The sequence below is a fragment of the Hemicordylus capensis genome, chromosome 1, assembly GCF_027244095.1.
Source record: "Hemicordylus capensis ecotype Gifberg chromosome 1, rHemCap1.1.pri, whole genome shotgun sequence".
Lineage (NCBI taxonomy): Eukaryota > Metazoa > Chordata > Lepidosauria > Squamata > Cordylidae > Hemicordylus > Hemicordylus capensis.
Window position 1 is genome coordinate 378,188,905 of NC_069657.1, and position 17,027 is coordinate 378,205,931.

A 17,027-nucleotide genomic window follows, 5' to 3' on the forward strand; every position below is an offset into this window, starting at 1 on the left:
CCCTGCTCTATGATATAGCTTCCCCACCCCCTCTGGTTTTCCCTCTGCAGCTTCCATCATTTGCAGCCAGCCAAACTTCTGTTGCTCCTCTCTAAGATGGTTGTAGTTGATGTAGCTCAGTGCTAGAGCATCTGCTTTGCATGCAGAAGGTCCCAGGTTCAATCTTGAGTTAGGGGTGGGAAGGACTCCCAGCTGAAGCCGTGGAGTGCTGCTGCCAGCCAGTGTAGTAAATACTGAGCTTGGTCCATCAAGGTCTGACGTATAAAGCAGCTTGCTATCATGTAACCTCATGGGAAGTAATCTGTCCAATCTAAAGTACTGTATAGCAATATGTAAAGTATCAGTGATCAGTGTTAGAAAGTGTTTCAGTTTTATAGTTTGGATTCTGAATGATTGGGAGTTTCAGCTTCCCGTGACAACAGTAACTGTGGTGAGGGACTGCAAGCTCCGTGGTCGAGCACACGTTTTGCATACAGAAGGTCCCAGGTTCAACCCCTGGCATATCCAAGTAGGATGGGGAAAGTCTGAAACCCTGGAGAGCTGCTGACAGTCATTCTAGGTAGCACGGAGCTAGATGGACAAGTAGTACGAGCCCCCTCAACAAGTTGAAGGAAGGGGCTCAAGTTCAGCATTGCCAAGGAAGCCTAGCACAGATGTGTGGGACTTTAGAAGAGGAAACTTCTCAAATGAGGAGACTGGTGAAAGGGAAAGTCAAATCACTCAAAGCATGGAGCTTAATTAAAATCACAGCCGCTCAGCTGGAATGTATATGAAGGAGAAAAGGTACCAACAAGTTCAAGACAGTGCCAGCATGTCTAACAAGTAGAGTCAGCGAAGCTATAAATGGGAAGAAGACTTCCTTCAGAAAATGGAAGTCCTGCCCAAATGAACAGAAAAAGATCAACACTGACAAACGAAATGCAGAGGCAATGCAAAAAGAGTGAGGGGCACATAACTACAAGTGCCAAGGGGAATAACAAGCTAACTTTACCTGCATTTAAAGAAAAGTGTGCTGTCAAGTCGATTTTGACTCCCGGCACCCACAGAGCCCTGTGGTTTTCTTTTGGTAGGAGGGGTTTACTATTGCCACCTCCCACACAGTATGAGATGTCTTTCACAGCTCCCGATATAGTACCAGCAGGGATTCGAACCGGCAACTTTCTGTTTGTTAGTCAATCATTTCCCCTCTGCAGGAGGACCACGTTATTTGCAGATTTGGCATATGTAGTTTTGCATATCTATGGTTGGGAATACAAGGACAATGGCTTTTTTTTTTTTTAAGTTAAATCTGCAGGGGGTGGGGGCTGGAAATACCTGTTGAGGTAATTTTTGGTCACCATTTTGTGGCTCCTCTTCAAAGAAATTGTTAAACTGCCGATTTCCCCCCCAAAATGATGGATTTAAGTAATTTGTGGGGTATTGCTGACTGCTGTGGACGCACAGAACATGGTAGTCACCTTATTTGGGGTTTTTTGTGGTTTGGCCCATTTTATTTGCAATTTTCTGAACCCTTCGGAACCTAACCCCTGCAATCCTATTTAATTAATGCCTCAGTATCCACAGCAATAACTCAGAACAGAACCCCCACGAACACCAAGGTCCTCCTGTATATCAGAAGCAGAAAACCTGCCAGGGAGGAAGTTGGACCCTCAGATGATGAGGGCATGAAAGGGATTATTGAAGACAAGGAGATTGCAGAAAAACTGAATGAGTTCTTTGCATCTGAAGAGCTAGAAAATAATCTCCACCCATTACTCCACAGCAGTTGGGTGGCTGAAAGAAACCTGCATTAATATATACACATTTAAATAAGATTTTTTTTCTCTGATGACATCAAAGCAGCATAGTAAAACCTTTATAGCACTGAAATCGTGCATTTTAAGCTGGTTAATGTACACTGTGTAGATGCACTTTTATTTTTAGAAGGCTTAAATGCCAAGAGCAAGTACATACTGTCTTAAAGCTCAACTGTAATAATGCTCCTTAAGCTTCTGAAGTCCCTGCTTGTGAAACCAAGCCAATATAGGCAGCAGGCCAGCATACTTGAGTTGTACTGAAAACACTGTCTGCATCCATATGCTGGGTGACAGCTGTAGGCTGCAGTTCTCCGACTCAAGTGGAACTACATGCTGCAAGGGAAACGGGGGGTTTAAACTCTTTCCCCCCATAATACTAATGCAGGGGGATGGGGCATTTACAGGAGAGAATCTGTGGTCAGGGGTGTTCAAGCCAGACAGAAAGAAGTTCACCTATGAGGAAACCACCAAGGGAAATTTAGAGGAGAGGAATGAGGGTGCACACAGGCAGGGCTAAGCATCTGTAGTAGCCAGGCTAGTTTTTGCCCCTAAGTAAGGAAGCGGCTTTCCCCCTCTGCCAAAAGTTACATAAGCAAGTTTGTGAAAGATTGCAGCTGGTCATGCTAGGTTTCATACTGACTAGCTGAACAAAAATGAGGGGAAAGTAAACAAAAAGACACCCTCTAAAGAGAACATACAGATCACCACACCTTCCCCCTATACAAGCAAAAAGACAAGAGCCTGAGCGAGAATTGCTCCCCATCCCACTGAAAGAGTTCTTTCTAGCAATAGGGAAGAAAATCACAGTTTCTAAGAGATAATGGTGGGCAGGGGGGAAGAGCACCAACATCTCTGTTCTGTTTCCCCTCTCTTCCCAAAAGAGTTGCATCATCCAGCAACTCCCAGCACAGCACCTCCAGTGACTGTTGCTAGTGTCCATCTTAGATTTCTTTTTAGCTTGTGAGCCCTTTGGGGACAGGGATCCATCTTACTTATTATTTCTCTATGTGAGCTGCTTTGGAAACTTTTTTTTGCTGAAAAGCAGTATATACATATTGTTTTACTTTCATTTCCCAGTACTCACGATGCTTAAGATGACGATATTTGTTCTAAGCCAGGATTTTTTTTTTATAGCCAGCATTACTGGAGGATACGGGGGTGGGAAAAGGTTATAGGGATGACATTAAATGCAACAGCAAGTTATAGGATGACTAAAAGGTAAGTATCTACTTGTTTTACTACATCATCAATCAATACAAAATTAGGACAGGTAAGGCAGCTCCCCATTTCTGTTATTCACCCTATTTTAGAGAGAAACTGGCAGTACAGTAGTTCCAAGGGAGTGGGGGGGAGAGCTTCATGTTATATGTAGTAGAATAGCCAGGAACTGGCTCTAGATGGATACTTACCTACGAAATTTATTTGGCATTGTTGGACACTTGTGTAACAGAAACTATACAATAACAAAACACAAACCAGGAGGTTAACAAAAGAATATTAGGAACATAGGAAGCTGCCATATACTGAGTCAAACCATTGGGCCATCTCACTCAGTATTGTCTACATAGACTGGCAGCGGCTTCTCCAAGGTTGCAGGCAGGAATCTCTCTCAGCCCTATCTTGGAGATGCCAGGGAAGGAACTTGGAACCAAGATGCTCTTCCCAAAATGGCTCCATCCCCTAAGGGGAGTATCTTATAGTGCTCACACATCAATATTCCTTGAAAGCACCTCTGAGCTGTTACAGCCATGTTATGTACTTTGTATACCCATGCTAGGAATCAAATATACAGAGACTTGCACACACACTTACAAATATTGCATGCTAGCCACTCTTGATTTCAACAAAAGCAACAAGAGCCAAGTCTACTGTCTTCCCAGTACAAAGATCCGTCTACCCCCTCTCTTTTAGATGCCAGGTGAAATCTCTGTTCATGCAGGCCATTGTTGTTAAACTGAGGTATTGTATTCAGTTTGGTGATTATTCTTGCATGGCATATGACTGATAGAATGTTTTAATTTTTGGCAATTGTTTCAATGATTTTTTGCAGTGTAAAGGAATGTTATTTTTATCTGTTGTCTTAGCCTTCTGATAGTTTCTTCAAGTCAATTTAATGACTCATTAAACTGCCTTGAATACTATTTGTGGTAGAAAGCAGCATCCAAATGTTTTAATATATAACTCAGCAATAGTGGAAGGGGTATGCTTCTCTTTCCTTATGAACAATTTCCCCCATCAAAATGCACACACTACCACCAAGCTGCATTTCTTCCTGCAAGAGGGGGGAAAAAAATACAGCACTCCATCTCTTTCCCCTTGATGACAGGGAAACCAACAGGGGTCAAGCTAGTGGTTTTGATCAGAATAGCCCACAGTGGAAAGGGACAGGTTAAGCAGTTCCTTCCTTCTGCCATTACTGCAGATCAGTGCCGTGCACATCCACCCACTCTGTGGCTACATCTGATATATACATATTCAAGGACTGCTCATGTCTTAGTCCTACCAATGGAATTTTTAGATATACTACTGGACCCAGGCAGAGCTAGAGACGCTAGATCGTAAGACCAGGAAAATCATGACCATCAATCATGCTCTGCACCCCCGCAGTGATGTCGATAGGCTATACCTCCCTCACAGCTCAGGTGGAAGAGGAATGCTGCAAGTCCATCAAACAGTAGGAGGAGGAGAAAAGAGGCCTTGAAGAATATCAAGGACAGTGAAGAAGATGCACTTAAAATGGTCAATAATGCGAAACTATTCAACACCAATGAAACAAAACAGGCCTACAAGAAAGAACAAGCCAAGAACCGAGCAGAAAAATGGAAAAATAAACCACTGCATGGTTAATATTTGTACAATATAAGTGGAAAATCAGACATCACCAAGACCTGGCAATGTCTTAAGAATGGCAACTTGAAGAAAGAAACGGAGGGTTTAATACTGGCTGCACAAGAACAGGCACTAAGAACAAATGCAATAAGAGCAAAAGTTGAAAAATCAACCACAAACAGCAAGTGCCGCCTTTGTAAAGAAGCAGATGAAACCGTGGACCACCTAATCAGCTGTTGTAAAAAGATCGCACAGACTGACTACAAACAAAGGCATGACAAAGTAGCAGGGATGATACACTGGAACATCTGCAAAAAATACAAACTACCTGTAGCCAAGAATTGGTGGGACCATAAAACTGAAAAAGTTGAAGAAAATGATGATGTAAAAATATGATGGGACTTCCAACTACAAACAGACAAACATCTGCCACACAATACACCAGATATCACTGTAGTCGAGAAGAAAGAAAAACAAGTCAAAATAATCGACATAGCAATACCAGGGGATAGCAGAATAGAAGAAAAAGAAATAGGAAAAAAATCACCAAATACAAAGATCTACAAATTGAAATTAAAAGGCTGTGGCAGAAAAAGACCAAAATAATCCCAGTGGTCATTGGCGCCCTGGGTGCAGTTCCAAAAGACCTTGAAGAGCACCTCAACACCATAGGGGCCACAGAAATCACCATCAGCCGATTACAAAAAGCAGCTTTACTGGGAACAGCCTATATTCTGCGACGATATCTATAACAACAGCAACAACATTGACAATAAAATTCTGGCATCCCAGGTCCTTGGGAGGGACTCGATGTCTGGATAAAACAAACCAGTCAATAACACCTGTCTGACTGTGTAAAATAAATAAATAATAATAATAATAATATAAATATGAAGTGCTGGTAATTACCTTTAAAGCCCTAAATGGCTTAGAACTGGGTTACCTGGGAAAGTGCCTTCTTCAGTATGATCCCCAATGCATTTTAAGGTCATCAGGAGAGGTCCATCTCAGGATGGGCCTTCTCTGTAGCTGCTCCTGGGCTCTGGAATGCGCTCCCTATGGATATTAGAGGCTTAGGAGGTTCAGCAGCCTTTAAAAAAGCCCTAAACATCTCTTTTTAGCCTGGCCTTTAGTGAGTACTGAAATGATTTTAAAGAGTTTGTTTGTATCTTGCTGAACTGCCTAGAGTCATCTGGGTGAGGTGGTATAAAAGTCTAATAAAATAAATTAATATAAATAAATATACTTTACAGCCTCAATCAAGGCTTCATATGATGTCTGAGTGACTTTATTAGCCAAGTTCCCTTATTCAATACCATGAAAGCAGGGAGATGTTTGCTTTTTACAGTGACAATGGAAGATCTGCATTTAAAAAGGAATCTTTGTGCAGTTTTTTAATAAAACATTTTAAATTTTGACTAATTGCTTCTATTTGCTGTGTTGCACTTCTAGATTACAGAGTTACAGAAGTTGACTGCACTTTGCAAACACTTGAAGTAGTCCTTTTCTAGGTGCAACGTATGCTACTTGTCATAACAAAATGCTTATTTTTATGGAGGAGCATAACCTGAACACAATCTTACTTATAGAAATTGCTTTAATTAAAAAAAGTAGATAATGGCAATTCACAACTTCAAATACTACACTACAGTGACAAAACAAGTAGACATTACCTTTTATCCAAAACATACAATCTCCATTACAAGCTAGGATGTAGAAAATGTCACAAATAAGAAACTCCCGAGGCAAGATCAGACAGCAGTAAGCTCTCAGAGTTCACAACTGTATTTTACAGCCTACATTTGACAGAGTGACTGAAATACATTAAGAACTGTCAGGAAATAGGACAACTATGTTTCAGTTAAAAAAAGTTCTTCTCAAGATGGTGGATTAGTAAACGTATAACCTAAATATTAAAAAAAAGTAAACACCTTGTAGAATGTGGCAAATAAAACACTGACAGTCAATGCCAGCAGCTTTCAATGTCAACTCATAAATAGAAGCTATTGTACAAAAACAGATAAACATGATAAAGCTTACCACACAGTTAAAGTTTAGTTATTCAAAAACCAAACAGCTTTTAGTGCAATATTGTGTCAGTATTCATGCTTTGGAAATTTAATGGTGACCTTTCATAGACAGGATACAGCAATGTTTTAAACTAGAGGTAATTAACAAAAATACACAACAGAAAACATTTACATACAGGCATTTTAGTCAGTATTGTCCACTGAATCAGGTTGTTTTTTTGTGCAGTCTTGCTGTATCAATTGCACAATTCTGGAGGTCATTCCACAGTACTTTCTTTTTTAATATCATATGTGGTCTGCTTTACTGAAACAAAAAGGAGTTCTAAAGTTGCAGAGACTCGAAGCCATGGCAGTTGTTTCATCAAACTTCAATTGCAAGGACTGCTGGAAAAAAGACACACAATATTCAGTGTTACAAGATTTAGACTGCAGTCCTATGCACACTTTGGAGCAAGTTCCACTGAACACAGCAGGCCTTCTGAACAAACAACTGTAGGACTGGATGCACTGTTTTTCTCAGTCAGAACATTAAGTGAATACTCATGAGGTCATATACTTCTCCATGTTTCTTCCTTGTGATCACTACTTAAGCAGGTCAGAAGTCACACTTCTACTAATAAATATAATTTGTGCCTAACGATCAGGCTATTCTGGAGACAGTTTCGCTTATTCAAGCGATCCATGGGTGGGGAGAAAGGAGTAAATAAGACTTTTATGAGAATGATTTGGCAAACATGGCTCTGGCTTTTGAATGTACTAAGAACTGAAGAACTGCAATGTTCAGAGATGCTACATGAAAGAATAGGAAAATAAGGCAAAAGGTGTGGCAAACCAAAAGGTGTGGTGGAATTCCACCAAGCTCTGAATCTCAGCCAGACTGCTTAAGGCACATCCCATAAGAGCTGGAGTTCAAAATTTTCCTGGGCTCTTTTCCTCAGGCTGGAGTGGTAGTATACAATAGACATAAAGAATCAGCTGCTCTCAATTTACATTTTTATTTTTAAATTAAAAATGCACCCCTCCCCACCGGAAGTTAGCTCCTATGAAATAATTTATATTTTAGAGATGAAAAATCATTGAGTATTTACAGTGAAGTGAAAGGTTACAGTGTGGGAAACCTAAGGTCAACCTAGAAACTTCGTCCCAACTAGCTTTTCACCCTTTAATTTTTTCTTTTCTTTTAAAAAAAGAACCACAATGGCAGTACAGGAGGACCTTGATATTCGCGGGCTGCAAGTTTGGATATGGAAACTGCAAATATCGAGTCATTGGGGACTATGGGATCATGGAGCTTAGGTTCCCAGTCAGGAAAATGATCAAAAATTGCCAAAAGTCTGCCAAATTGTGTGTGTGTGTGTGTGTGTGTGTGTGTGTGTGTGTAGGGAAGCTCCTGCTGTTCCCCGAGTTGCTCTGTGCCCCAGAATGCCCCCAAATCGGCCAAAGATCCCTGTTTTTTCTCTTTCCTTTAAAAAATGGAGTCATTTTGAAGCTCAAAAACACAAAATGACAGCCGAAAATGCCCTCTGCAGTCATCCTGTGGATATGCGAGGTTGACATCTCCCCTGACATATGCTGAGGTTGGGTGCATTTTACCTGACTGTGGATATGCAAATTTGAGGATATTGAGATCCTCTTGTGATCACTTCCTACGACTGCAAATAAGCCACAATGATTTTCTTTCCATGGCCTTCTAAATGACTAGATGCATCTTAGTTTCTCCTATAAAACCAAAGAATCTGTTTAATAGAAGCATGTAGTAAAAGTAAAGTGTGCCATCAAGTAGCTTTCGACTCCTGGTGCTCACAGAGCCCTCTGGTTTTCTTTGGTAGAATACAGGAGGAGTTTACCATTGTATCAACCCCTGCAGTATGAGATGTTGCTTTTCAGTATCTTCCTATATCGCTGCTGCCTGATATGGTACCAGCACGGATCCGAACCGGCAACCTTCTGCTTGTTAGTCAAGCATTTTCCCGCCATGCCACTTAAGCATATAGTACAACAGAATATTTAGCATTTGGGAAGGCCTAGAAGGTTCTAATCTTGAGGCAAAATAGTACAACTGATAAAAATAGGCTTATTCTTAGAAAATCTGATCACCTGGAATTCAAGTTATAAGAGAAGACATTTCTAAAAAGCTCTCTATTCCATGATGCAGGAACTCTCTCGTATCTGTCTTTCTCTGCTAGAAGCTAAACAGAGTTGGGGAAGGGCACAATTTATATTGTAGAAAGGTAAAAAGGAGTTAAACATCATCTCCCAGGGCACAATAGCATTTTCAAAGCAGCTACACAAGGTTAATTTGTTTGTTTGTTGATTGATTGATTGACCACCCGACTTCTTTAGACTCGAGGCAGTTTACATAAAACAAAGACAAGAGAAGGGGGGGGAGGAGAAAAAGAACCCCACCCCACCCCTCCCCCTCCAAGCCTGACAAAATAGATAGTTTTTCAGAAGCTTCTTAAAGGACAGAAGGGAGAGGGCATTACGAATCTCAGGAGGCAGAGTGTTCTATAAGGAGGAGGCTGCAACAGAAGGCCCTCCCAGGAGCCCAGGCCCCACATACCTCCCCTGGAACCTGGCCAGATTGAGAACTGAAGAGCTAAAAAGAAGAAGAGTTTAAAAAAGGAAGATCCTAATCCAGAATCTGCTATGTCATATTTAGTATAGCCCTTAGTTCCAGGGTGCTAAAGATCAAAGTCAACTTCTTGTGCCAAGGCCACAGTTCCCAAGCACATGTCACCATAACAAAGGAAGCACAAACAAGAAGCTTCCCCATAGTAGTAATAGTAGTTCAAAAGAAGATCCCTGGAACTGGATTTAAAAGGGAAAAAATATTCAGGACTGGAGAAAGACCCCCAACTCATTCTGACAAAAACAGATCAGTATTTTGCAAGTCTGCAGATGAAAGAAGCAGAGCTTTTGGAAAGCTGATCAGAGATGCTTATTCCAAAACAAGGTTTCCATTCTCCATGCTAATTCAGCCCAGGGAGAAATGAATTTATATGTCGCTAGGGGTAATAAGTGTGCCGTGGGGTCAACTCCTGGTGACTACAGAGCCCTGTGGTTGTCTTTGGTGGCATACAGGAGGGGTTTACCATTGCCAGCTCTCGCTCAGTATGAGATGATGCTTTCAGCATCTTTCTATATCGCTGCTGGCCGATATAGGTGTTTCCCATCGCCCAGGAAACATACCAGCGGGAATTAAAACTGACACCTCTGGCTTGCTAGCCAAATCATTTCTACATTGCGCCCCCTAATGGCTAGCAAGCCAGAGGTTGCTGGGTCGAATCCTCACTGGTATGCACCTATATTGGTATAAGTAGCTCATGCGCATGTTCACATCGTGACATGCGCACAAGCTACTTCCACCTACTTCTGATCCAAAGAGCAGACGGGGCGGCAGGGAAGTATACTGCCGCCCCGCCAGATCGGTTTTTCAGCCAGCACTAGCAGGGGAAAAGCGGAGGGAGAGGTAAGTGCACCCTCTCCTGCCCTTAAAGTTATCCCACCTCCACCAAACTATTCGAACAGGCCAGTGTTTGAACCTGTTTGGAGGCCCGTAAAGGGGCCTCAGAACAGGTTCATGAACATACCTAGTTACAAGAAGCCTTCACTGTACAGTCTTCAGGATGAACTTCATTTTGTTTTTCTGTGAGGGTTAAATAGTCAATTTGTTTTACTAACGTTTTAGAAAGATCTTATGGGTCTGTTGCATCTGATAAGTGACTGGCCACTGAAATTAAGATTTCTGCATTACTTTAAACTACCTGAATAAAGCATATTTAACTGCCATATATTCTAGTGCCACAAACTTTTCAGGAATGAGTATTTCAACACAACAGGTATCCCATGGCACATAGCACATGGCACATAGCTCAGCTGTCAGAAATTCATCCTGTTTATGGAAGGAAACCTGCACTTGCACAAGGGACCCTTCTGCCAACATATGAGGCCTTTCAGAACTGCAAGGTACTTCCAATTAGGGATGTGCAAACTGCTTCAATGTTGAACCAGTTCAGTTTGAAGGTTTGAGGTCGGGCCGAACCCTCCCCATCTGGGGGTTCACAAGCCATTTTGAGTTATTACGATTATTATTTTAGTATTTACCCCCTCCAGGGGGGTTTCTCCAAGGCCGCAGGGTTTGTGTGCCATGGAGGTTTACCCTCCTCCCGCCGGCCTTCCTTATATAAAAAACCACGTGGTTTGGGCGTTCTTCGGCCTGTTCCAGGCCTTTCCCATGACCCAGGCCATGCAGAGGCCCATTGTGCATGCGCAGCAGCCTCCAAAATGGCCCGGAAACTTCCACGGACCCCACCACCCACTGTGGTCTCGGAGAAGCCCCCCGGAGGCGTAAGTATTTTAAAATATTTTTTAAAACTCAAAATGTCTCACAAACCACCACCAGCCATACCGGGGGTGGGTGGGAGGGTTCGATGGCGGCAAAACCGAACTGGCCTGGTCCGGTAAGGGTTCGGACTTGAGGGTTTGTGCACACCCCTACTTCCAATGACAAAGCTGCACTCTGCAGAATGTAAGGATACAACCAAGGGTCGGCATGTAAACAAAGATGTTGATCTTAAAATAGCTCACACTCACCTTTCCTCCTGCAAAAATGAGTATTTTAATTTGCCATTTGTTTTTAGCAGCCACATTCTTGAACACTTTGAGCTTGTGCTCTTCGCGGAGATCTCAGCTGTCTCAAGGCAGCATCTCCATACTGAATACCTGAGCCCATCCTTTCCGGATCCAGTTCACCTGATTAAAACAAAACCAAAACATTTTGCTCCTCCATAAATCACTGGTCACTGATATGACTTATTTAAATTCCAGATTGTTCTAACTTGCTCTTCACATCCATTATCGTTAAAACTGAACTGTTCCTAGACATTCAACAACATACTAATGCATACATTTGTACTTGAGCAACTTTTAATATAAAGCACACATTTCCTTTACAGTTCCAGTTCATAATCTTGGTACTTTCTTTCCACCAAAAAAACCTATGATGATCAAGACCCTAGCAAAATGAGATGTGGGGGCGGGGGCAAGATCAGATCAAAAGAAGTTTGGTTATTTTATTTAAGATGTAGAGCCAGGTGAAAGAGAGAGAGAGGAATAGTTCGGATGTTATAATAAAGGGCCATCTAACCAAGATCTGAACCCCCTTTGAAATTAGCTTGTGTATCTAGGCTTAGGCTAACCTGTATTACATCTGCGCGCGCACACACAGTTTGCTTCTTTAAATCCTCCTCCCAAAAGGCTGCCACTCACAGAGACACTAGCCCAGATCAGCTGCAAAACATGGCCACTCCAGGCTGTAAGCATCTCTCACTGGTGCCAGCAAAAAATCACCTCTAGTCTTCTTAGCACCTCCTTATGTCACCCCTCCAATCTCTGCCTAGAAACAAGGTCACTGATGGGATTCACCTTTCCATTTAAACCCAGAAGCTTTTAAGCAGAGGCCATTAGAGTCCACTTTGCCCTCCTGCTATTCTGCTCCCCCTCAACCACAGTAGCTGGCCAATGTTCCCAGCAATAGGTTGGACATTTCAAGCTGTGCTGAAATCCACTTTCTAACATGTTTGAACTCTTCATTTTGGCTTTTATCGTATTTTTTCCCAACAAAAATACAAGTGGAGTTGAAAAGCTCCAAAGTTTTTTTGCTGGCTAGCACACCTGGGTGTATGTATGTGTGGTGCCTCACTGTCCCTGTTTACTAAGGAAGAATTATGCAAGGTGTTCACGAGTGGGAATGTTGGAGAGAGACCTGCTAGCCAGCTCTGCAGTGCCACGGCTGACAAAGCTCGAGGGACAGGCACAACCAAAATGAGTCCTTGAATCAATGGAAAATAAATGAAACAAGACAAAAGTGCAGAGAGCAGCCTATTAAAATGTGGTTACAAAAGAATAAACATGACTTTCATTAATATATTTGATAAGTTAAGACACAGTTAAGTGAGAATTTGGTAATATTTTACTGTAATGGAAAAGCACATATAGTTTGAGAGCACAGTGTTATTCCTCAAACTCCAAGGGCTCTAATACTGTGCCACTAAAAATATTTTAGATAACAGACTGTGATTAGTTACCTGACTCAATTTTATTAAGGATTTTTCTTGCACATTGTACGAAGGCCTCTTCAACATTCTCTCCTGTCAATGCACTTGTTTCCAAGAACATAAGCTCTGCAACAGTCACAAAAAGATAAGTTAAATCAATCATTGTTTTAAATGATGGGCTAGAGAATGACCAGAAGGCATCTGATGCAGTCCTGCTTCTGAAGCTAAGGAGATCTGGCTCCATAAACCTTGATGACAGGAGTCACCTGGCAATCATATATAAACTTCACCCAAGTTCTAATTGCAATGAATGCGTTGTCACATTAGATAAATATGAATTTTATTAATTTGACACTTGTTAACTACACAGAGTTTTGTATAGCAACAATGTTTCAGGATACATACTCATATTTACGAATATAGATTATAACTTATTTATTAAATTTATATCCCAGCTTTCTTCCACAGAACACAAGGTGGTCACAGACTATGGAGAAAGATTCTCCACAGCCCTCAACACTTCAGCAATTGTTTGGTGAGGTCTGTAAAATGGAGTGAAAGTGTTCTGCATAAATTAAGGACAGGAAGCATTATCCTCACTCTGACTTGGATTTGGGGACTCGCTTGCACAACCACACCACATTCTTTACTTTGTTGGCTGGTCTTGGACCATAACTAACAATTGATTGACTTATCTACATGACTGCCCAGGAGAAAGCTTCTGTTTTGTTTTGGGTTTTCTACAAATGAAACTGAAGCATCAGACTTAGAAAAGCAGCAGCTGTGACCAGGCACCACAGAGCCCGCAAAGAAGGTATGCAAGGGTGGGTTGTTGTTTTTTTAAAGCACTCTACCTGGAGTTCCTTTTACCCTTAACATAGTGTGCAAAAGTTCAGCACAATCTTATATGTGACTAAGATTCAAGAGAAATATTATTTCACATGCATGGCCCAGGACAGTTACTGGTTAGCTTACAAACTGCATCTAGTCCATAAAGGCCACGTGGCCCATGCAACACTACTATATTTAGGATATTTTAGTTTGTATTCCCAAAAAATCTCCCAAGTGGGAAATGTCCATGTTTTCCAGAGGGGAGGGAGAGGAAGAGGTGGGAAACAGTACTTTAATGACATTTAAACTGACTACTGGTAAGGCCCAAAACTTCAGAGTCATTAAAAACACTTACCATTTTCTTGGGCAAACCTGGAAGCTTCCAAGAAGGTAACTTCCCGATCTCCATCAAGATCCTTTTTGTTCCCACACAGTATTATTACAATGTTCTGACTTGCTAGCATTCTTGCATCGGTCAGCCAGTTGGTAAGTGCATTGTAGGTTTCTCGACTGAATCACCAAGGACAAATGATTAGACATATATTACTATACCTACACACCCAAAATTGTGATTTAGATCATTCTAGATCTATAGCTATCTGGATTATTTTCACAGTAAGAATTCATACTAACTTTGGTAGAGGATGCATACGCACACATACACCCCATGAATTTTTTCTCCAGATTACATTTTTCCTTTGTTGGAAGCCACAAAGGAGACATTCTAGGTACCATGAGGCAAAACTGTGGAGTACCCGCAATCCTGGCCAAAGATGGCTTGCTGAACTTGCCACATAGCAGACAGGCAAGAGCTAGGTGCATACAGTGTTAATCCCAAATCTGGACCTGGACCATGCACTATGGGAGCTGGAAGACAGACCAAGAGTAGCAAATAGGGCCAAATCTTAGCCAGAGAAAATATAATAAGAGTGCAGCTCTGATGTTGGTTCGAATTTAGTGAAGAATGAAATACTACAGCAGAGTGTGCATGTTCTAGGTATGCCTCCCAGAAAAAAATTAACTGCAATTAAAGCAGTTAATTTTATGTTAAGCACTCTACATGTATCCCAATGATGCTGATATGTCTGTGGCTGCCTCTGGGACTTGTATGAAGGCAAAATGGGACCCCCAGTTTTGAGGGAGTGAGGAAATAAGGTCCCTTGAGGCTCTTCCTCCATGATTCCTGAGACAGCCAGAGGAGAGGGTCTCTAGCATCCTTAGAGTCTTTGATGTCCCAGGACTTCTTGTACAATTCAGAGAAGTCAAAGTCTGTGACCATGATACATTTTACATACATATAGAAACCGACTGGTAATACAAAATGGCAGCATCCAAACTAAGTGTCTTATTTGCATGGGAGGAAGGGGCAATTTTAATCAATCTTTCTCAGCTTTCTGCAGCCCCTTGTGCTCTCTGAAAATTTGCTAAGGGTCCTCTAACCCTCAGGAACATATTTGGAGGGGCATGAGAGCTACAGAGGAAAGAGGGGAAATTGGTAAAAATTGCATCTCCCCAATGTGTGATCAAAACATGCGGGGGGCAGCATATTAAGTGAACTTACATTAATGTTGCTCATGTAGAGAGGGGAAGATATGAGTAGGAGGTAGCCCAAACCCTCAAAAGCAACAGGGCTGGAAACACACTTTTATAACTCACTATGTGAAAGCTTTTACTGTGTAGAGTTGTGTGATAACTCTAGAAGGGGGAAAAGCTGTAAGCAAACCTGTCCCCCTAGGTTGCGTTTAGGTGTAGAACAAAACAGATTTGTAGAGTGCTTTGAGTATTCAAGTTGTAATCCTTACAACTCTGTAAAATAAGCATTATTATCCTCATATTGTAGATGGATAGAGGGAGTGGTTTGTCTAAGGCCTAGTGAGTTCATGGCTGAGGCAAAACTGAAGTAATGGACTCCCTGATTACTAGCTCATTTTTTGGCTGCTACATTACCCCAGCAACAGTTTGCCTGTACTTAAGATTACAGTGCTATTATTTTCCTTTTACCTGGTGATGTCATAAACCAGTAAGGCACCTGCAGCACCTCTGTAGTAGCTCCGCGTTACAGACCTGTAGAGAGAGAAAATGTATACCAGTGTGTTTGTCATTCTACCAAGAGGGCAACACACTGTATTCTACCCAGGTCTACAATTACAAATGGTGCAGAAGCTACTGAAAAAGTGGTAACTAAACAAGATGGTAGGGGCATGATCCAGTTAAACTTAGCAACTTTAAGTCCCATCCGTTTCAAAAGCAACATGTGCATTGCTCAATTCTCTCCAGAAGAAACTTACAATACTTTTAAGTTTATCTGCACAGTTATAGTTCTCCACCATGTAGGTAGCACCAGAGTTACATAACTCCCTTCTCAAAGTGATCTGGTTGGCTCCTCCTCTCACTGGCCAATATCCAGAGCATTTACACAGATGAAAATAACTTGTGCACAATGGGGGAGGGGCAGTTTTTGCCATTCCCCACTTTCCCTTTGGGAAGGACCCGCAGGGACATTCAGTGAGGGAAATAAGTATTTGATCCCCTGCTGATTTTGTCTGTTTGCCCTCTGACACAGAAATGACCAGGCTATAATTGGAATGGTAGGTTTATTGTAGCTGTGAGAGACAGAATAACAACAAACAAACCCTCAAAAGCCCAGTGCCCAAAAGTCAGCGATGGATTTGCATTGTAGTGAGGGAAATAAGTATTCGATCCCCTATCAACCAGCAAGATTTCAGGCTCCCAGGTGTCTTTTCACTATATGCAGGTAACGAGCTGAGATGAGGAACACCCTCTGTAAGGGAGTGCTCCTAATCCCAGCTTGTTACAGTACCTCTATAAAAGACACCTGTCCATAGAAGCAAGCAATCACTCAGCTTCCAAACTCACCACCATGCCTAAGACCAAAGAGCTGTCGAAGGATGTCAGGGACAAGGTTGTAGACCTGCACAAGGCTGGACTGGGCTACAAGACTATTGCCAAGCAGCTTGGTGAGAAGGTGACTACAGCTGGCACGATAACTCGCAAATGGAAGAAACACAAAACAACTGTCAATCTCCCTCGGTCTGGGGCTCCATGCAAGATCTCACCTCGTGGAGTTGCAATGATCATGAGAATGGTGACAAAGCAGCCCAGAACTACATGGGGGGGACTTGTCAATGATCTCAGGGCAGCTGGAACCATAGTCACCAAGAAAACAATTGGTAACACACTACGCCGTGAAGGACTGAAATCTTGCAGTGCCCGCAAGGTCCCCCTGCTCAAGGCAGCACATGTACAGGCCCGTCTGCAGTTTGCCAATGCACATCTGAATGATCCAGAGGAGAACTGGGCGAAAGTGTTGTGGTCAGATGAGACCAAAATCGAGCTCTTTGGCATCAACTCGCCGTGTGTGGAGGAGGAGGAATGCTGCCTATCAGCCCAAGAACACCATCCCCACCGTCAAACATGGACACATTATGCTTTGGGGGTGTTTTTCTGCTAAGGGGACAGGA

General features: G+C 42.2%; 1 protein-coding gene across 2 annotated transcripts in view; it reads right to left on the reverse strand.

The window, feature by feature from the left end:
- Positions 1 to 6,204: 6,204 nt before the first annotated feature.
- Positions 6,205 to 17,027, reverse strand: part of RAB4A (RAB4A, member RAS oncogene family) — a 29,122-nt gene continuing 18,299 nt past the window's right edge. Inside the window, exons 4-8 of one of the 2 annotated variants that reach the window (XM_053298527.1) lie at positions 15,547 to 15,609; positions 13,901 to 14,055; positions 12,745 to 12,840; positions 11,252 to 11,410; positions 6,205 to 7,036 (exon numbers count right to left, since the gene is read on the reverse strand). In XM_053298527.1, the coding sequence (XP_053154502.1) occupies positions 11,295 to 11,410; positions 12,745 to 12,840; positions 13,901 to 14,055; positions 15,547 to 15,609 (430 nt within the window). In that variant the 3' untranslated portion in view covers positions 6,205 to 7,036; positions 11,252 to 11,294. Of the gene's footprint in view, positions 7,040 to 11,251; positions 11,411 to 12,744; positions 12,841 to 13,900; positions 14,056 to 15,546; positions 15,610 to 17,027 lie in introns of both variants that reach the window. The other variant, XM_053298517.1, reaches the window with a different exon arrangement.